This window comes from Haplochromis burtoni, unplaced genomic scaffold (assembly GCF_018398535.1).
Source record: "Haplochromis burtoni strain Fernald_Lab_line unplaced genomic scaffold, NCSU_Asbu1 Contig_118, whole genome shotgun sequence".
NCBI classification, from domain to species: Eukaryota; Metazoa; Chordata; class Actinopteri; order Cichliformes; family Cichlidae; genus Haplochromis; species Haplochromis burtoni.
The window spans coordinates 89233-111562 of record NW_024582479.1 but is presented as its reverse complement, the minus strand read 5'-3'; the positions used below and the strand labels follow the sequence as shown (position 1 = coordinate 111562).

General features: G+C 38.8%; 1 protein-coding gene across 1 annotated transcript in view; it reads left to right on the top strand.

The window, feature by feature from the left end:
* Positions 1–22330, top strand: part of mmp17a (matrix metallopeptidase 17a) — a 121244-nt gene that overhangs the window by 84332 nt on the left and 14582 nt on the right. The window contains exon 4 of the mRNA XM_042223691.1: positions 12411–12697. Coding sequence (XP_042079625.1) covers positions 12411–12697 — 287 coding nt within the window. The remainder of the gene's footprint in view (positions 1–12410; positions 12698–22330) is intronic.

Here is a 22330-nt window from a genome sequence, read left to right as displayed (position 1 = left end):
TGATAAGATGATATGGGCATGTTAAAAGCAGCTGGGCCATCTGTCAGGGATCCAGCTTAGTGTTAAACAGCAGAGGAGGAGGCTGTGAAACATATGGTTGGCCTGAGCTGGTTCGCACACGCCATCGGGAGATGATCTAAGGTAGGTGGTGTGTCAGCCGGTTTGTTTTAATCTGTGTGTGCTGTGCAGCAATAGACATCAACCTAAAGAGCAGTGCAGGGGAAGAGAAAACGAATAAATAAACATTTTGGTACTACATATGCACACATAAACAAAGAGTAACACCCACGCTCTTCACTCCCATGTGTGGCTGGATTTTTTTCCCTTTAGAGATGGGAGGTCTTTTGATAAATATCCCCGATTCACCCTCTGCTTATTCTCACCCACTGATATTGCTGTGATATTGGCCTGCAGTGAAGCTGCTGATGGAAGGAGTCAGCCAAATTATTATTTTATATATGACATATTGGCAACGAAATACTTTATTATATAGGGTTGGAATGGAGGTTGTGGAGTTGCTAGTCTAAGTATTAATATTTTAAAATGGAAGAGAATAACAAATAAAAATTTGTCACAGTTTATAGAAATGTCTTAAAACTGCATTCTGTCTAATAGCCAGCAGGGGGAGACTCTTCTGCCTGCAAAAAGAAGTCAGTTTGTATAAAGGTCTGAGGGAAAATGACTCCGCTGCTCTCTTAATCTATTATTAATGCATTCGTGTCCTCTGAGTTACAAAGCCTAATTGACACAGAATGCGATTCAGTTTGTAAATTGTGGCCCGGGTTAGGTAAAAACAGATGAGAAAGCAGGGTATAGCAGGGTATGCTTTGTGACTAAGCATGCTTTTCCTTCCCTTGATGGCCTAACTGCTCAAATCAAGGCTTTTCAAAAGATTCACACACCAATGAGCAGCAGCAAGGTGTCTGCGTGAACTTAAAATACAGTCTATGCATGTAGTACAAGTACAGATTTTACACTTGATTTTAGACATGATTTTACGTTTGCGTTATAGAGCTTGAGAACAGGCTCAAAAACAGTTGAGGCTGGTACTGCTTTGTGCTACTTTCATAGGATTTTGCAGGTACAAACTGTTTTTTGACAGCTGATTTCTAATTATTTGTAATAATTAGATAAATACAACATAAATATCAGTATGTGCATATGAATAAAGTAGCAAAATATATGTGAATGTTAATCAAGGGTTTACACAAAGGTTTCTTTGTGTATGATCTGTTGGGTAAACAACTATTGGTTGGCCAAGTGTTTTTATGTCACTTAGCATACAGTAGTTATAAGTTTTGCTTTGGGGAGAGTGTGGCATGCAGGACAGATGGGCCACAGCATCCTGCAGAAGGATGATGAAACAGGCAGGGTAATAGATCTAAGGTAGGACAGAAGGAAAGCAAAATGAAGCAAGAGGTGGTTGGAAAGCAGGACATCAGGGCACTTGAGGATTGAAGAAACAGGTCGATAAGCAGGAATTTTCCACTGGTGGGAGGGCTGAGCGCGCAAAAGGGACTGTGGGTGAGCCGTGATACTTAATAGCAGAACAGAAAGTAAAGCAGTGTATAAAACGGAGTTAGCAAGATGAAGATGTCTGGGTAATCGCGAGCTGCACAGTGAAGTATTTGATTATAACCAATGTCATCCATCCTTTTTCTTAGCTGTGTATCCAGTTCAGGGTCATGGGTGGGTGGATAGCTCGTCAATATAATTTTTTTTTTTCAAAGGTTAGCTTTTATCTAAACTTTATGAAGAAAGCTTTATTTTCACCATGTGGTAGTGTGGCCCTAGATGTAGACCAGTCGATCCAGCGGCCTTTCGACTACGCCCACAGCAAGGCTGACATTTGTGTTTAGGAAAGAATTTTTTGTTTGTTTGTTTGATTAGAACACGAACTATGATAAATTTAGTGAGTCATTAATTTCGATTCCACCAGTGAAGTAGTGCTGCGTAGCCAGCCCACATTTTAAAAGGTGTGTGAGCCAAATGTGACGTAGTGTTACATTTCCAAAAAGTGAAAAGTGTAATTTCCGTGGAAGAAAATTGTGCCAGGAGCTTTCCACTTTGCTACATTAATAACAGATTACTAACTCAAGTTGATGTTGGAAAATCATTCAGACTTTATTCCCAGGGATTACAGGTCAGGTTTATCCAGCCAGAATCAGCTGAGGAAAGTAAGCTTCTTCAGCAAGTTTGTGGCAGCAAAAGCAGCTGCTCAGACTGCAAGACGGATGAGTTCAGGTGGATGGATCACTTGTCACCGGAGGCAGAAAGGTTACAGCTTTTTGATAACAAATTACCTGGTGACTTTGTCCCTGTGGCATCTCCTTGTTGAAATAATCCTCAGTTCACTTGGGGCTTTCGGTCAGAGATACAGCCTTTTTTTCAGGGGTGGGGTGGGTGAGGATGTAACTGCACATGGGTGGGTGGTTTAGGGGGACAAGTGGGGTGGGGGTGGTCCGCATAAGGTCTCAGATGACCTGGAAAAGGCAGTTGGCCGCAATCCAGCAGCACACCGCATTGAAACCATGGAGTCAACATCTGCTTCAGGGGACCGGCATGCACATAGCTGTGAGGTCCTGCTGTTTTATGACTGGAACATTTTTGCTTTTTTTCATATCACTCAGTCTCTCTTTTTACTCTGCTTCTCTCCATCCTGCTGCTGCAAACCTTCTGCTGCCAATCACCTGCTTTATGCTGCCTCCAGCCTGGCCCTAGTTGGCTCTGTGAAATAAGGCAGCTTCTTTTTCAGTCCAGTGAAGCCACCTTTCTACTCGCAGCTCTCACATTTGTGTAGCACCATAACGCAGCCAAGATGTACTGAAAATTGAGATGTACAGACTTGGTGTCTTTTAAAAAGAAGAGGGAAAGAAAAAAGAAAAGAAACAGCCTCTGGCTTCTGCCGAGAAACAGATGGGGCAATTATTCAGGTTTTATTATAAATGCCTGTGGATTATTTGTTGATTTCAGATTCATTCACATCTAAAGAGGCTTCCATATTGCATGGTTTATCAATAAAGCTACACAGTAAATTGATATAATATTCTATATAGAACAACTGCCTCAGGCATTTGAGTTACCACAGGCATTTTTCATCCAGGTATTTAGCTTAATGTAAAAAATGCACGGATCACTGCTTGCTTCTGTATTGATTTGTGTGCCAACTTTTTCTTTTTTGCCGTGATATTATGCTTCGTATAATTATCCGACTTGGAAAATCACAAATTCAAACAGTCTGGTATTTTTTGCCATCTCTGTTTAGCACCAAGGTCACCGTTTCGTTGACTCGAGAACATTTAGGTTCATCGCCAATAAATGAAGCAAAGAGTCACTGTCCCAGTCACTTGTTCCTCGATGGGATCTTAAACAATTAAAAACTCTAAAACACTGTTAAAGCAGAATCTCAATAGAAAAAGGCAATATATTGTAATTGAACTTCCTTTTTTCTCAGTCCAGTATTACTCTGGGACAATATTGCATAATGGAGTTTGTAATGGCAAAACTAATTTCCTTCCTCATTACATATTTATGACTTAGATTCGCTAAAGACTTTGAAGAAATGCTATTTCACAGGCATTTTTCAAAGAATGAAGTTTTCCGTTTGCTAGATGAGATGTAAAGCTTGAAAATGGGAAAACATCTCAAATCCCCTCAACCATTTTATTTACATGGCATCCAGGAGGGTGATCACATTACTATGCAATGAGTAACTTTTCCATTTTCTTGTCATTATGTCCATTATCTTAAATTATGAGAAGTTCATCTCACTGCAATACACATGGAGCCAATTAAAGATGTTAATGTATGTATAATATATCTGTCATGGTTGGTGAATGCTTTGGACCCAGGGTGCAGACCTGAAGCCAAATTAACCCTTTATTTAAGTGAAATTGGGACGATCCAACAAGCAGCAGTAACCCAAATCAAATACTAATAGCAGGGATAATTAGGTAATTAGTTAGTTAATTAGTTAATTAGCATGAGGCAATTATGAAAAGAAGACACAGGTGAAGAGAGTCAATGAATGAGACAAGGAGAAGAAAATCCAAACACAATGCACAGAAGATTATCCGGTAAAAGACTGAAGCAGGAAGTAACTAAACAGGGGACACAGGAACGCAAACTTGACAAGGAAGGGCGGGAAAAAAACGTCGGGGAAAAAACAATAAGGAAACTCAACCAAAGAAAATAGAAAATAAGCTTAGAATATGAAGAACAATATATAGAACAGAGCATACAAGGAATATAATAACGCACAAAAATAAAATATTAAACTCCAAGCTTGACTCCAAGCAAAGACCTGTCAGTTCTTTGCTGTTTTTCCTCCTTAAACTACTTTTGAGCTGCTTGTGTCTTACTAGGCAGGTTTAAATTAGCCGAAATAAATGCGTTTACCACTAATGCAGAACTTAACAGTCTTGTTACTGATTTACAGGGGAAAAGTGTAACACTACAGGGGAATTACACTCAGGGTGTAATTAAATTGTCTTTGAAATTACAATGAAATTAAATTTACTTACAAATACTTACAGGTAGGTAAGCTAGAGTAAGGGGCTAACAACTAAGTTTATTTCACAGGAAACAATTTGTACAATTTCATAATGATTTTGCAGAAGATCAGTCAGTGTTTTCATAAATCACATGGTAAATATGCTATACTTTTGGGCTAGGTATAGATATGAATGATAATAGTTATAGGATAATAGCTATAAAAACGTCTGATTAATCCAATCCATAATACAACCCAGACCTGGAAAAATGCAGTGTACTTAAGACGGGGAAATATTGTTTGTTTTTCCCCAATATTACCAAGAAACTGCACAGTACTTAAAAACTACTTAAATGTACTTACAATTTAATTATTTTTTATTGCCTGTAAAATACATGAAGTTATGTGCTACTTAAAAGTACTTAAAGTGTGTCTTTTTTATTTGTTTCCTATTATTATAGCTACCAAATTTACATATTTGTAGATGAAAATAATTATTATTATAATTTTATATCTAATCCATTGAAATTACTTTTAATTACAGGGAAATTACACCCTTTGTGCGGGCCATACTATAAAGTGTTACAAACTGAGCTTTATATATATGTATATATATATATATATATATATGTATATGTGTGTGTGTGTGTGTCGGATTGGTGTTTGAAAAGCTGTTTTTTAAGCAGTAATATTCTGTGTGCTTTTATGATTTAAACATGATCACATCTATAAATCTAATGACTGAATGCCTGAAGATAAGCTTGGCTACTTGCATATATGATTTCTTCGCTTGCTTACACTCATTTCTCCATCATTCGTTCCCCTCTCTTTGTTTTCCCTTCAACTCTATCCTCTGCCCGCCACTTAAGCTCCGCAGCAAAAGATCCACAGCCTGTCCAGCACTGCCTGCTCAGTGTGCACTTTGATGTTAGCAGTTCTTTCTAAACCTGTTCTGTTTGATTGATGTGTAAACGTCTGACAGTACACTCCGTTCTCAGGTATTTATTTGTGAGTCGATGATGCACACTCAGGAGCTCTGTTGCTGCTAAACAGCCCTTCAGCCGCTGAGCCTCTGATGACTACTGTTATACGCTGCTGCCAAAAACTCTTACATCTGCACTTTTTTTTGTTGTTTTGTTTTTACAAACTGCTGGCTCATGCGCTTATCGCTCTGTAACTGCTCGTGAGTCATGGTCTGACGATTTCAAGAAAACAGACATTTACGGCACGATCACACGGCCGTTATCTTGATCATCCACAAGCTTATTTTTTCAATGCTGACCTGAAAAATTCTTCAGTGATACGTGTGATTCCATTACTGCCCTTAAAATCCCAACCTGATGCTTTGAACACATTACACATTGAACAACTCGGGCGGAATGGATCGTGGTTATATGTGAATATAGATAACACTATATATTGCACCCAGGCTACGACCTTTTCTTTTCTCAGATGGTGCCATTAATCTTAGCACTGCAGGGATTGGAAAGTGATGATAATAAGTCCTCCCTAAGGGAGACTGATCTCTTTACAGGTGGATGTGAGAATTGAAGTGTGGTTTAATGAGCAGCTGCGGCAGAATTAGTAATGAGTGTTGGCATAGCTTTCAGGTGGTGTTTGGGGCCATGTGGCAGCAGATATGATGCCAAAAAAAGTCTGTAGACCCCACAGCTACAAATAACAGCCAGACTCAAAGTGTGATTCTATAATTTAATATCCTCCATGCAATTTAAAAAAAGGGAAAAAAAGGAGGGCGAATGAAGAGTTTTTATCCCAGCTTATCTGGTGTTGGAGACATGCATGTGTGTTTAATTTGTATGAAGATATATTAAATACTTTTAAAAAGTGTATACATTACACATTTCTAAGGTCCCTATAATGCCCAGGCTCTTTGTCTACGGTACTGTCACTATCAGTTTCAAAAACACACGAGTTGATCCTTTTGTTTTTTAGTTGAATCTATGAAAAGTGTCAAAGATGGTTTAACAGGCATAAAATAGTATTTTTTCACCAGCAAGGTGATTCCCAAAGATATGTTAGTCTGCATATTTCAGCACGGTGTGCAGTGTGTCTGTAAAAAATATTGAGACAACTGGAGGACAAAAGAATTCGTAGCAGATGAACAGTAGCTGAAAGTCATATCCTTAAGAAACAGGACAAAATCCAGCAAAGACCTGACACAGGAACTGAGAGATGCATCTGGTGTATCATTTCATCCATCTACAGCAGATTGCTGTCTCTCAAGAAGCCATTCTTAAGAAAGGGAAACATGGAGAAAACATTTGGGTATGCTAAATTACAGAGGACTTGGACTGAAAATCAGTGGCAACAGAGAAATCTCAGTTTGATTTTTTTTTTTTCATCATTGTCAGTATGTACAGAGGAGGTCAGGAGCAAGGTCTGCAGATATTTGTAAAAAGAATAAATAAGTAAAATAAAAAGACTGATGCGCTGTCAGTGTTTAGGGTTGTATTTCAACCTGTGGTGTTGGGGATTTTGTCAAAATTGATGGAATTATGAACACAGAAAAGTATCATCTGATTTTGATTCACCATCCAGTACCATTTGGAAAGCATCTGATTGGTATTGATCCCAAACACACTGTCATTGCAGGAAAAGCATACCTGGATAGAAAAACACATCATGGAGCTCTATCAGTCAAAGACTGGCCTCCCCAGCTCCCCACAACAGAACAACTGAAGCAGTGTAGGATCATCCTGGCAGAGAACAAAGAAGGCCTGGAGAAGTATTCCTGAAGACTACTTAAAAAAAATTACAAGACCTATACTGCAAATGTGTCAATAAACCATTGCATATATTTCCCATTTCCCTAGCAAAATATAAAGAAATGAGGGGTGGCTCAAGACTTTTGCATACTACTGTAAAAGGAAAATAGTTACCCTCAAATGTTAATCTAAACATACTCAGTCAGTTTACACAGCTACTGAGCAAACTACACAATCACTTCTGATTTAAATGAAGTGAGTGATACATTAACCCGATATGACTTTACCTGGGTGGAAAATCTGTGAATCTCTTTGAGGTAAATTTTCCAAAAAGTAAAGTTAAGCTTGGGTGTGTTGTAACTGTATCATAAAGCCCCTACACTGACGTGGATTTATTGAGGCCAAGGTGTTTAATAAACATCACGAAGGTGTTTACTCAGACGTGATGTTTATTAAAGTTATTTGCTTTACTGAAATATAATCGATAAGGCTGTTAAAATCAAGGTGCACGTTTGAGATGCTGTCAGATCCGTGCCATGATCTGTAAAGATCATATTTAAGGGAAGCACTACAGAGAAATGACAACCGCCTCATTTTTATGCCCCTTTGCACCATACTGTATGTAAACACAAGCATCACCCAGAGACTCCTCAGTTCATCTGAGATGCTGGGCAGGAATGCTCTGACCTTGGTGGACTTACCTGCAATTAGCACATATACACAGACCCATACACACTCACTCACTTACAGCTCGATGCTACGCACACATTTGGATATTTGGACACTTACACACCGTCGCGCTTCCCCATCTTTCATTCTCACAAACATCCACCCAAACGCGCAGACATACACAATCACCCACCCTCGTCTGTTTGAATTAGGTCTAATGAGCAGGTGAATTGTCTGTGGAGGCTGAGCCATTTGCAGTGACCTTGGCTAACTGTGGTTAGCAGTGAGGCTCAGATGCTCAGGCAGCATGAACAAATGGACTGCACAGCCACATTTTCCCAAATAAATCAAGGCAAGAAAAATTCTGCACTACTGTACACTGCAAGTTTCCCCACAGAATAGATGATCCGATTAGATTTTGAGGTGACTTTGCTGCATACATTTGCATATTAATAAGAAAAATCCCATTTTCAAGCTGCTATTTCCTTATTGCTTTAAACATTGTTAATGCCGACCATGTGTTTTGCGACAACATGTTGATATAGACATATTTGCTAATTAATGAACCCATTCGCATCACTGGATGTGTTAAAGGCATTGTGATAACAGCAGAACAGGCAGCTCAAGTGTTCGCTGCAGTGAGGATCAGGAGTAAATATCTCTTGATATGGGCTGAAACTATTAATGTTAGCTGTCAAGTCCTCGAAGGGATTTCATCAGAGAGGTGTGATGTTATAGGTGATAGTTTCTGTTTTAGACTTAAGGGATAAACATGCTCCATATTCATTATTACTCCACTGGATATTTTTTCCCCTGCCAAGTTACAAACCAAGGTGAATATATGTTTTCATATGTTTTGTGCGTGTAGTATCAGGATCACACAAAAACACTACAAAACCGGATATCGTGAAACGTGGTGGGAATGTGAAACAGGGAGAAAATGAATCAGGATCTCTTTTTTTTTTTAAATGACAAGACATTGGTGTTGACTGAGGATGCACTTTCAGAGCGCCCGTCTAGTTTATACAAGGGTATAAAGAAAAATCATTAAAGAGATTCAGTGCTATTAACCCTCTGAGACTTAAAGCCTATTTTATAGTACTGCAGTTGTGTCCATTTGCGTAGGTATTTGCCTACGCAGATGCTGTGCGGATGGGTACTGTATGCAGCCTACGCAAACGTGCTTGTGTGCAGTTCTCCGAGGACCAAGGTCAAATACTGATGTTGAAAGGTGGAAAGAATTACGGAGTTCACTGAGATTTTTTTTTAAACAGCTTGAGAAGCGCAGACTTGCCTGCATTGGGCACTTTTCATTGTTTTTTATCACTCGTATTCATTTCAGCTGTTTTATAACTTCTTTCTTCTCTGCGGCTGGTCGCTGTGAATCGCTACAACATGTAGACGAAGGTCCGTAAACCAGCGTGTTACGTTATGCATACTTGGGACCAACAAAAAAGCATGCTTAAACCACAAATCTTCGTCATTGATGACCCAATCACAGCATGTGATGCAACATGGGGGAAAAAGTCAAAACCTTTGATTTGTTTAAGCTAAAATTTAAATACATCTAAATTAACATGCGTAACAGCACAAATGCTTTCATTTATTTATCTTTTAGTTCATTTTCTATCCGTTTTGAACTTGATGATGTTAGACTGTATTGTGGGTTAGAAATGGTGTTACTAATCCACAATAGTACAATAAAAAACTTGAATACAATTAAACTGGGTTTATTATTGAAACTGTCAATCAGTCACAATTAGCAGAGCGTTATGGCAACAGGCCAAAGAGCAATTTCTGCTATCTGATTGGCCAGGTCGTTCCCATCCATCCAGCCAGCCGTTCCCAGCCACCACAGGGCGAGAGGTTTAGTACACCCTGGACAATTCACCAGCCTGTCGCAGGGCCAAAACTGTGTGTTGTTTATTTGCAATTTATGCATTTAAAACTGTTTTAGAAATCAAAATGTTCAGACATAGTTTTGAGGTTTGCAGAGGCATCAATTTTGTTTTCTATAAAGGTCAGTTTTTCCTTGTCTCCAAAACATAGGGTTAGGTTTTGGAGGCTAGGAGTGAGGTCATCATCAGTGATGACTTAGACTTCAGGGTACTGAAAGCTTACTTTAAAATGCAAAAAAACGTACCATACCTTAGCCTAACTGTCCCTTCCCTTACTTTACTTAAATTTGGCAGCTGTCCCCTTCAGATTAGTCTCCATGTGCATCTCTTAACCAGCACGACTGCTATTTTTCACGCTGCTCCCACAAGTTAAAGAACTAATTATAGAGGACTGTAGTGGATTTGTACTGTGTATACTGCAGCTGTCATGACTGTAAGATTGAGAACCTCATGAGGAAATCATTTGTTACTTATACAGCTACCATTTTTTGGTTGAAATTATGCTTAATTAGGAGGCATGTTTATTACACTTCCTAGCCACATACTCAACTTTTAGCTCTGTTTTGTCCTCCACCAGCTATTGAGAAGAAGTCTCTGTTTGTAATATCTCAGTGCTACTGTTTATGTAGTGGGTTTTTAGAGCTTTCTTTGCTGAAAACAGCTGCTAAAAACAGCCTTAGCCAAACACAACACTATCAGAGCAGAGTGTAAACTCACCAGTAGAGTTGCCAGCTACAAAATAAAGTTTTATTGAACTAAAACTGTCTTGTCCATCATAGTACAAAACAAAAAATACCAGTCCCAATAAAGACTGGATAAAAGGTAAGCGGTGATAAATGAAAACAAAACTGAAACAGAACCTGCACATGTGTCTTGAGAAGTGATTTAAAGGATTAGAGAGACCTCGCTGCTCTGATTGCTGTGATCTCCTCTGGCAGGTGTTCAGGAGGTTGCCTGACTGTAAAGGTCCAGTGACCGTGAGCTATGATCTGAATCGTCTGAACAGCTGCTTCTCCAGCAGGGGATGTGGGATGAAAGGACTGAATGTAGCTTGAAAGGTTTTGTGACTCAAGTTATCAGAAAACACTTAGCAGGTCCTGAGGAGAGCAAATGCTTTAAAGATGGGTGAAAATAAGCTCTCATGAGGTCACAGTTTCAAACTTTGTTGGATATGTTTCCTATATTGATTCATTTTGAAAGTGTACTTGCTGGGTCACAGGGCATAGTTGTTTTCCTAAGAGTAAAGGTAGCTACAGACCTTTCACACCATAGTGTGTAGAAATGGTACATCCATCCGCCATTCATGTTAAGCACTGAATACTAGCTTATAGTTTGCTTGCTATAGAGAAATATAGATGGGGATAATTTTGCCTACTTTATGTTAGAAATATGCTCATTTAAACCAGTGCAAAAGCAGTCGCCCCTAAATTCTCATTAATGTTTGAGTTAATAATGTTTAACCCAATGGAAAAGCACTGCCAGAAATATTAATGGAGTCTCAGGAATGACTTTGTTTTGCTGGGAATATTAGCAAAAAACTCAGAAAAACAAAAGTACAATGAAAAAGAGGAAGGCTGGCATTAAAAAAAACAAGTTTGAAAATCACTGCAGCAAAAAAAAAATAACTTTGTTGTTCATTTATCTTTTTTTCCATTCGTAGAATTGTTAAGCACAACTGTAACATGAAACTTTATACCATACCTGTATATAGACCCCACACATGAGGCTGTTTATTCTTTCAAAATGTTGAAGCATCTCATATCTTTTCATCTCCTTGTAATAAAAAAAGAAAAAAACTGTTACGTTAATACATGATGCTTCTTTATGTTTGTTGGTATCAGCTGAGAAAGCAGCCAAAGTATAGCTAAAAAACCACTATACTGGAATAAATGTAGTGAGATTTCACTGCTGTTATTCTGTGAAGCAGGAAAGGCCAAGGACCAAATCCTTTCATCAGAATTTGATACATTCACTTTATTGATGTAAATTAATGTGCGATATCCTTTGAAGTATATAAATAAATGAAATATGGATTAACTTAAATTTAAGATGGAAAAAAAGAGTGCAGAGTGCTTCATTTGGCACTCACACGAGTTAGATTTAGTGTACTATACTTTCATAAAAACAAGATTAAAATGTTCTTCTTTCAAAGAAGAGAGCTCACTTTCCCAGAAAAATGTTCTAATCAATAACATTAAAGCTGTACCAGAAGTCGGATGAAAAGAGTCGCCTATCTTGGCAGAGAAACTGAGTATTTGTAATGCAGCACTTCTCATACAGTACTATAAAGAGCAGCGACTCCACAGTGAAAAAGTAATGAAATGTTGCTGTAAATCATGAAAGATCAAAAAGGAGATTCTGATTAGTCTGATTAACAGAGTTCATAAAAACTATATTACTTTTCAGTATTTGACAGATATAAATGATATTTCTGTAAAACGTCTTCATGATGTGTAAAAAAAAAAAAAAGAAAAGAAAAAGAGGAAAGAAAAGAAATCTAAAAAAAAAGTCTTGAAAGGTTTGGTGGCATTTGAAATGAAGAACTCGATCTATACTGTGGATAGATCGATCCATCTATTTCACATTCTGTCTCAGCATATATGTGATCTCTGTTTTCTCTCACAGAGTCAGGACCTTTCCTAAGGATTCGGCTTTACTGGGCAGGGACACTGTTCGAGCCCTCATGTACTACGCCCTGAAGGTCTGGAGCGATATTGCGCCCCTTAATTTTCATGAAGTAGCTGGCAGTGATGCAGATATTCAAATCGACTTCACTAAGGCTGACCACAACGATGGATACCCCTTTGATGGGCCGGGTGGCACAGTGGCACATGCCTTTTTCCCTGGAGAGAGGTTTACTGCTGGGGATACACACTTTGATGATGACGAGGCCTGGACCTTCAGGTCACCAGGTAAGGAACACACTTTATTAGCTACATCTTTCACAGATGCTGCAGATTTGTTGGCTGCGTTTGTTGGCTCTTTCCATCACATCCCAAGGTGTTCTTTTGGATTGAGATCTGGTGACTATGGGGGCCATTTAATTACAGTGAACTCAGTATCATGCTCAAGAAATCAGTTTGAGATGATTTGAGCTTTGTGACACGGTGGCTTATCCTACTGGAAGTAGCCATCAGAAGATGGGCACACTGCAGTCTTAATTAGATTAGGTTAGATTAGATGAAACGTTATTAATCCCTCGGGTGGGTTCCTCCGGGAAATTCTGTTTCCAGTAGCACAGCAGAGGTTGCATGTTACAGATACAATAAAGGGGAATGAGAGAAAGGATATAAGCATAAATATACCACATAATATAAATACAGAATATATAATAGGGATAAATAGGAATACCAGTGGATTGCACATTTGAGTGAGTCTATTGCACAGTGATTATTGCACAGTCGAATATAAGAAAGAATATTACGAATACTGCACAGTGAAAAAAAGCACTAAAGCTGAGTTGTTCCCGCCCTCCTTTGTCCCCCTGTTTCCCCTCCCGCTCTCCTCCAACAAGGAGTTAAACAGCTTGATGGCATGTGGGACAAAGGAGTTTTTAAGTCTGTTGGTTCTTGACTTTGGGAGAAGCAACTTATTACTGAATAGGCTCCTCTGATTATTCACGACTGTGTGCAGAGGATGCCCAGCATTGTCCATAATGTCCAGCAGTTTCTTTAGTGTCCTTTTCTCTGCCACTGTCACCAGAGTGTCCAGCTTCATGCCGACCACAGAGCCAGCCTTCCTGATTAGTTTTTCCAGCCTGGATGAGTCCTTGTTTGCCGTGCTGCTCCCCCAGCATAGAACAGTACTCCAGCAACCACCGACTGGTAAAACATCCTCAGGAGCTTCCTGCAGATGTTGAAAGACCTCAGCCTCCTGAGGAAGCACAGTCTGCTTTGGCCTTTTTTATACAGGTGCTACATGTTGCACGACCAGTTTCAGAGATATGGGATAGGCATAATCAGCCTTTATGTTGTTTAAGCCAAATTCTGAACCTACCACCCAGAGATAACAGCAGATTTTGAGACTCGTCGGACCAGGCAACATTTATCCAACCTTCTGTTGTCCCATTTTGGTGAGCCCGTGCAAGCTGTTGCACCCAATGCGGCCTTCTGCTGCTGTACCCAACCTGCTTCAGTGTTTAACATGATGCTCTTCTGCATACCTTGGTCATAAGGAGTAGTTATTTTAGTTTCTGTTGCTTTCCCAACAGCACGAAGCAGACTGACCACTCTACTCTGACAACTGGCATCAACAAGGCATTTTCACCCACAGGAACGGTGCTCACTGGATATTTTCTCCTTTTTCAAACCATTCTCTGTAAACCCTACAAGTACAACCGTGCTACGTTCAAACTCTCTTATATCACCTTTCAACCCTATTCTGAAACTTAATTTAAACCTTTTGACCATGTCTACACGAATAAATGCACTGAGTTTCGACCATGTGACTGGCTGATTAGATATTTGCAATAAAACACTGATGAGCACTTGAAGCCAACAACATGGCCGGTGAGTTGTATTGCTTAAAGAGTGTGCCTGAATGAAAAGAACATAAAAAACTGAAGGATGATCTGTTTCTGTGAGACACTTCCAGAGTACTATGAAATAAAGAGCCTGAAACGGTCTGCGTCAACAAAACTTTAACAAAATGAAAAGTGCTTGAGAATAGTTTTGAACTTCCATACTCACCAAGGTTTTCGTATTCAAAACAAGATTGCTGTACTTTGTACTTGTACTTTGGAACCAAGCTGCGCCTCCTACCTTTTATTCATGTTCCAGATTGTATTATCAATATTTTATCTGTTCGAACTAAGAATATAACATGCTGTGGCTTCAGTGTGGTGACTACAGCAGCATTGACTGTTTTCAGAAGCTTGTTAGGAAGCATAAAAGACCTTCTTTCATCTCTTCCAACCGCCACAAACAAAGAATCCACTCCAATGTCCTACCCAAACCGAGGAAACCAGTTTTTTTTCAGCAATTAGCACAAGCCGTTTATTGTTCACTGTTGACATTTATTGATCTAATTTTACTATGCCATGGGGCTTCTTTTTTTTTTTTTTTTTTTTTACAAGAATTGAGTCTTTAAATTTAAAAGACCAGAGGGAAATAGCACCATATTTAGGGTGATTAAAGTATTTTAGCCGACAGCAAAATGTTTCCTTTTGATTTGTGCCGATCAGAAGCTGAAATAAATGTCTCCACCAGACCACAAAGCACCACTATAATTTGTGATGTCAGCTAACAGCTGCACCAATGACAATCGATGAAAGAGTAATTGCGACGCAATGAAACAGAGATGAGATTTCTAGGGTTGTGGGCATGCTCTTTTGCGTGGAAGTGCATTTTTATAGTCTTTAACTTCTACTGAAGGGTTTCTATTCCGCTCCATTTCATAGGGCAAAGGCAATACCTTCTACTTTTACTTTTTGTAAACTATTTATATTTATTAGTCAACTGCAGGATGTGCTTGCAAAATAAGAAGCATAGCTAAATTTGAACTAAAAATGGCTAAAAAAAAGAATCTAAATCCAATTTATGCATGCACAGTCAATAACACTTATATGCATTTTGAATGTGGTTTATTTTTAAACTCTAATGTCTGACATTTTGCGAGTATTATTTGCCTTCTTGCCTTAGATGAGATGATAATGCTCACAGAATCGTATTTCCCAAAATACTAAACCTTTCTTTTGAAAAAAGAAACACCTGAAGATGTGGTATTAGTGCGATAGCTCCTTGAAACAATCCATTGTGATTGTTATATAATGCAATTTCCTTGTCAAATAAAAATATATTGACTACTTAATTTAGACAAAAACCCAATCGATAAAGACACGTAGTCCAAGTCTGCAGGCAGGGTGATAGTTCAATTTCTTTGTTTGCTTTTGCCCTAAAACTAGGAAACATATGTTACCGCAACTCATTTTGCTTCAATTACATCTCCCAACAGCCTGCATCAGTGTCGTGATGACGTGATGCTCCAGGAGTTCAGAGCATCGTCTGGGTCAATGTGGTCGTGATTAATGAGAGCAGGTTGCTAAAGAAAAGAGGGATCAGAGGAGCGCTCTTGTCTTCATGACCTCTATTGATCTCTTCAAGCCACACAATTGTCTTACACAGACAAACGCTGACTTAGAAGAGGTAATTTAAGCAAATAAAATTCTCTGTGCAAAGACTCGTGCTTCCAGCTACGAATTGCTCAGCAGTGGTGACGGCCTGATGGAAGACCGCACTAGTGTTAAAAACACAGATTCTTACTGTGAGCAGGAGAGAAAAGATGCTGGCAGTGAATCATCTTACCTTGTTAGATGTTCCAGCCTTCAAGGCTAGTGTTTCACTGCCTGTGATGAAGGGTGAAATGTACATCAAAAAAAAATCACATCAGACTCTTTCATTTGGTAATCAGGCATCTGCCTCTTCTTCTTCGCCTGTACTCCATAAAGTGGGGAAAGTGTCTTATGGCCAACCAGTGCCAAAGAAAATCCCGTTCGCTGCAGCTTACAATGTTTTAATGAAGTTTGCTCAGAATTCAGGTTTGTGTAAATGCTGCTTTTATTTTTTTTACTGTCTACTTAAATTCCTTAAAGCACTTTAGCACTTCTAGACCAAGATGATTAGAAATTATTGAATTTCAAATGTGCTTGTTCTTTCTGTTGCATTTTAAATTAACTGCAAAACTTTAGTAATCTAAAGTCTGACACTCAGCTCATTTTACAGCAATAAAAATCCATTTTATAGGTAATAAGTGACGTGCTGAATACGCCGACGCTTTAACTTCTCAGTCTGAGTTATGCTTTGGGGTTTTTTTTTTTTACTTTCTGTTAAACCTAAATTAACTGTTAAACATATTGATGAAATATCACTATGAATATTTTAGGTAACAGCTGGCCTGTTTGCTCTCCTGTCAGACAAAAAAACAGCAACATTATCATATACTCTGCTGACAACAATAAACCCAATATTCTCTCTTCCTGCATCCTCGGGGAAATGTCTGTCTCATTAACTGCTAAATGCTCCACTATGTTCAACAGGTGGTCATTAACTTTGAGCCTGTTTACTGTGCGGTGCTGGGTAGTTACTGTCAAGAAGCTAAAACAACTGTAAAATAAAGCTGATTTAAGGAGAGTGACACCTCGGCCTTGGCGTCTGCTTCTTTTCACGCTGATTCAGCCAGCAGCAGCTTAACTATTCAGTGGTCGAGAAGGAAACAGTGGCACTTATTTGGGCATTGAAGTGTGTGTTAGATCATCACTGCCAGTAACTGTTCATACAGATCATCACCCATTAACAGCATATGAAACAGCAACTGGTAGCTTGGTTGTCGTTCCTTCGGCCTTTTATATTAGCTGTAAGCCAATGTAACATTACATTGAGATAATGTGATGGCTGACGTACTTTCACGAGTATCATGTTCCAAAGACCCTGTTTGTAGGGGGGGTGGGTGTTGGTTATGGATTATACAGCCTTGATGTTTCTTCTTGTTCAGGTCCTCATTAACACCTCCTCCTGCTATCCATTAAAGAAGAGACTTCACCTGTTTTGATGCCTGTATAAGGTGGTCTCTTTCCAAGGTGCCGGTCTCCCTCTTCGCAGAAGGCTGGTGCATTTCTGTCAGTTTGCACCCTGGTAAAGTTGCTTCTGTGTGGATCTCCCTTCTTTGTCCCGAATGAGCCACGCATAGAACGGGTCAAAGTCATTCATTAATTAGTTATTATTAAGTTAACGTTGACATCGTACAAGACTGTGCTAAAGTCTTTTTGTCAAAATTTTTATCTGTTGCCACTCATTTTTAGTCCTGTTCTTTGTGTAATGTGGCACACCTTAGCCCTCCCTCCCTGGTTCCTTAATAATGGCTTCTTGGCAGCACCCCTTCCTTTGAGACCATTTCTTTTCTGAAGATAAACTGAAGGGCCCGATGTCTCTCTTATGCTCAGATCTTTGGAAGATTTCTTAAGGACAGGACTTTGAGGTAGTGTTCATCTGCTGTAGGTTTTTGGTTTTTAGGCCTGCAATTTTTCTTTTGTCCCCCACTAGTCCAATTTCCTCAAAATCTTAAAGAACCCAAAGCACACCATGCCAGGATATGCTAAGTTTTTGGGTAATAGTGCTTCGGGAATCCCCTTGTTGATGCAAAAATACTATTTTATGTCTGCAAAATTGCCTTTAATTGTAATCTTTACCATTTTTCATGGAATCTGCTAAATAAATGGGAACATATTGTGTTTTGGCAGCAGTCTGCTAATAACTTTTCTCAGGAGAAAATTTGTATTTTTCGCTTAACCGTTCTCTTCATCAGAATATACTGTAGTGTATTATTAAGCTGGTCCTGAATCCTTGTGCTAGTCATGCTTTACGATGCCTGGGACAACTTTCTCAGTTTTGCTGTTGGCAAGATCTTATTGCAGATTCCCACCTTGGAGCTCATCCCTCTGAATGAGTTACCTGCCTTGTCCTGTTGTCTGAGTTTAATCCAATTCCCACGAGATCTCAAAGATATAATTACTTAAGTGCACCCATCATCTTTCCCCAAGGACACAATTTCAACAAGATTTGTTAAATACTTCTTTGTTAAATAGGTCTCCTTCCTGTTATTTCCTCTGCATTCGCTGGCTTATCAATTAATCAATCAGTTTCCTCTGGGTGCATACATGATTATTTAAGTCTTTCCCTCCCCCTTTTAGCACATTTCTAACTTCTGATTTTGACACCACTGATCGTGCGATTCTAAGCCTAGAGAAAGTTTAACTGGACCTGGCATTTCTGCTACTTCACTCAGTTTTATCATATTTCACTGACAGACATTTTAGTATTCATGATAATGATTCGATACCTTCTTCTGCTTCATCTCTCTCCCAGGTGGGATACCTTTAAAGGTCAATCATTGGACCTTTTCATTTTTAATTTGAAGTGATATCAGGCCATCTGCTTAACTTTCTTTCCACTGCTATGTGAGAAGCTTTACTTCTCTCTCATGACTGTTTGGCTTCTTTTTTCTGCATTTGGGTTTTTTTACAAAGTGGATTTGTTTAACTTTCCACCATCTCAATCCTGGCAAACCTGACACTGTGGTAATCGGCCACAGCTCATTTACTAAGAAGGCCAGTCACTACATTTTCCTCTTAATAGACCACCTCTGAGAATCTTGACCTCCATTTGAGTTTTAAATCTCATATCACTTTTTGTGAACGTTTACCTACTTTTTATATTTCCACATATAATTCAAAATTCTCAGTGTATCGTATATGAAATTTCACTGCAACCCTCTTAACTTGCATTACCTCTATAACCTGTATATAACCTGGTCCAAAGAGTAGCGGGTGATCCCTTTTTGCCACCAATCATTTCGCCCTAAGACAGCTGGACTAGGCTCCAGCCCACATACAACCCTGAATTGGATAAGCAGAAGAAAATAGATGGATGGATGGAATTCATTTCAAAATCTGTCATTATTTTACTACCGTAAAAGAATATTTAAGGTACCAGCATGTTGTTCCAGTTCTTCTACTCTGTGTTTAGTCACTCATGTCTGCGAGCCAGATGTTTCTGCTTCTGCGTTTTGTTACAATCTGAAAATGTATTGATTAAACAGTTTTGTATAGCAGCTCTTCGGCCTGCTTAATATAAAGGATCATTTTTGCGCAGCTGCCAGCTTGCCTAATTTAGCTCACTAAATATTCACAAAGGAGCTGATGCAGATCTCCATTTCTCACAATTAATTTTGACATCATATAATAGCTCTTTGCATACACTTTGCAGCTCAGAAGAAGTATTGTCTCCAAATGCTGATTATGGGATAGGCAGAGTTACATTTATTAATAGAGCCTGACCCGATACATTGAGAGCAATATTATTATTACACTGATTATCTTTGGAGGCTAGTAGCACGAAATTGGAGTAATCCAAAGATATAATTGAGGTCATTTCGAAACCGTGTCACCATTACATGTTTATTTTTGTCACACGTCTCACTCGGAACAGATTTTGATTTCCAAATGAAAAGTTGGGCATGCTTTTTAAATTACAGTACAAGAATCTTACTTCTGTCTAGTTTTCCTTCTTTGGAAGCTCAGCGGGGTTCACGAAACTTTGATTAATACTTAAAAATGTGAGTTTGCTTCTCTGGACACTTTTTCACAGAGTTCTAAAAAGTAAAGTTTATTTATTTATGTCAAGTTTGATCAGCTTTCTATTTGGGTTTTAGCAACGAGAGGTTGCACTGGAGTACTGCAGAAAATTAGGCCTTTAGTATACTTTCCAGTGTTCTAGATAGAAAGTCAGTCGGGGAAAGATGCAGAAGCAAAATATGTGGGTTGAATGTTACCAGAAGACTTTGGATGAAGTATAAAAACTCTGATCCAATACACAAGTACTTCTGCATAGATTCCAACATTTACAATAGGAATGCCTTGATGTTAGGAAGTCCTTCACCTTAAACCATCTTTAATTGCCCGTCCCTCAGCGCCACGCCAGTGAATACTTTATAATTATTTTTAAGCTGTGTTTGGTGATTTGCAAGGAGTTTTGTTAGGTTAGGAAATCCCCAGAGTTGCCTTCATAGTCAAGTTTATATTAATAGACTTATTACATTAAATGGTGTAATTTCGAGTGTGGATAAGAAACAAACAATAGTCTTTTGTGAGAAAGCCCAAGTTCTTGCAACCGTGGGCACTGCCTTGTGTTTCCTTAAACAGACTGTTTTTATGGTGTTGCAATTAAAGGTTGTAATAAACTGCTTTTACAGACAGACGTTTTGTTTCTGAGTGTTACAAGTTTGAAAAAGCATGTAGTTCATCATTTGTTTAGTTTAAGAAATCAGTTATAAAAATCATTGATAGAAAAAAAGGCCTCAGGAGCTTCTGAATCATCACCTTTCGTTAATTTACCACATGAACCAAGTTTAAACACAAATGTGTAATTTAAACATTTGTATTCAAAAATATATACAGTGACCACCCTGTTAAAGAAAACCTCTAAAACACTTGCTTAAAACTAAAAGTACTGGATTACTGAAAATTCAACCACTGAAACTATTTTTTTTCTTACAGTAAATTAGAAAAAAAAAACATAGATAGCAACAATAATTATTTTTTTTGATTAAAGAGCTGGTGCGTACTGGTGGATTCACCATTACAGAAACATAAAGAAAGATTTTGGTAGTTGGCAGTACTACATTAGAGCAGCTGTGACGTAAACCTTACACTGGGTGGTGATCTAATAAATTTGTTAAGCACTGTATAAACCGATTCCAGATTGGCACAAGGTAATGCAAGGTCATAATAGCGCATGGATTGGCGCCAGATGAAAAGGATAGCCCTTGGCTAGTTGTGTACTTGTTTCTTTCCGTCTACCTTATGTTACACCATTCTTATTAAACTTTTAACCAAATGCTGCAGGCCATGTTTGCAGCATTCTGGACTCATCATGTCATATCCAAGAGAGTATTGTACCTTATTGCATTGTATTTACTGTGCATTAAAGTAGTAGCACTTTTTTAAAAAATATTTTATGTTATAATAACCTGGAATTACACAAATTGTTGTCAGTGATGTTATTGTGCTTACTTTCTTTTCTTTTTTTGTCTGTTTTTTTTTTCCAGGCATGGGAGTCTAACTCAATAAGTCTTATTCATCCACGTAAATCTCTCTTTGTCCACAGGCACGAGCATTTTTTTTGTCTGTCAACCTCAGATGGGTTGTAAATGCGATGACATGGTGCCTACTTTGTTCTGAATCCCTGTTTTCTCCCTCGATCCTTTCATTTATCCACACTCCCTCTCTCCACCTTGTGCTCATGTAGATTAGAGTTGGCATTTGGCTTCTGGAAATCCCAGGTGCAGCAAGCACAAGTGCACTTCTCCAATTGTCCTTTGTCTTTTGACAGAGCACAGCGCTAAGACGTTCCCAAGTCGAGGCCAACATAAGGTTAACAGAATGCTGATTTGATCCTAGTCACCGAGGAACTCTAAGCTAGCTTGGCTCGACTCGCACGCACTCACATTTTTGCGAATCTAAATCTCAAAAACCAGGTTTTGTCTTGCTTAGCAGAGCCAAACAAGGAGTTTTTGGAAGCGTTGCCTTTTCCTCTTAGCTCAACATCCAGGGAAATGTGTTTTAATAGCCTGCAGCCTCTTTGGGTGTCTTTCCACACTTAGGATTTGATTGGCAGCCCAGGGGCTCAGGCAGTATTACCATAGTTATCTCACTGCACCACATTCCTAACAGCACTCACAGCCACAGGAGCTGTCTGTCACGCCTCTTAACTTGCAACCTATAGAGTTCACTCATAAAAGGGATAAACACGCAAACAGTGGCTATACGGGTTTTACAAAAATCTTTAAGCAGCTAGGTGATCTCAATCAAAGCTGGAGGTGATACAGGCAAGCTATGGTTAAACTGCAGAGAAGAATATAGTAGTTTTCTGCTATGTCACAGTTTCACATTGATAACACCGCTGTTTTCTCTTACTGCCCTAAAAAGAGCGCAGGTTAGTTTTGAAATGTTTAAAGAAAGGAACGAGAAGGTGTTTCTTAGGTAACTTTTCTTG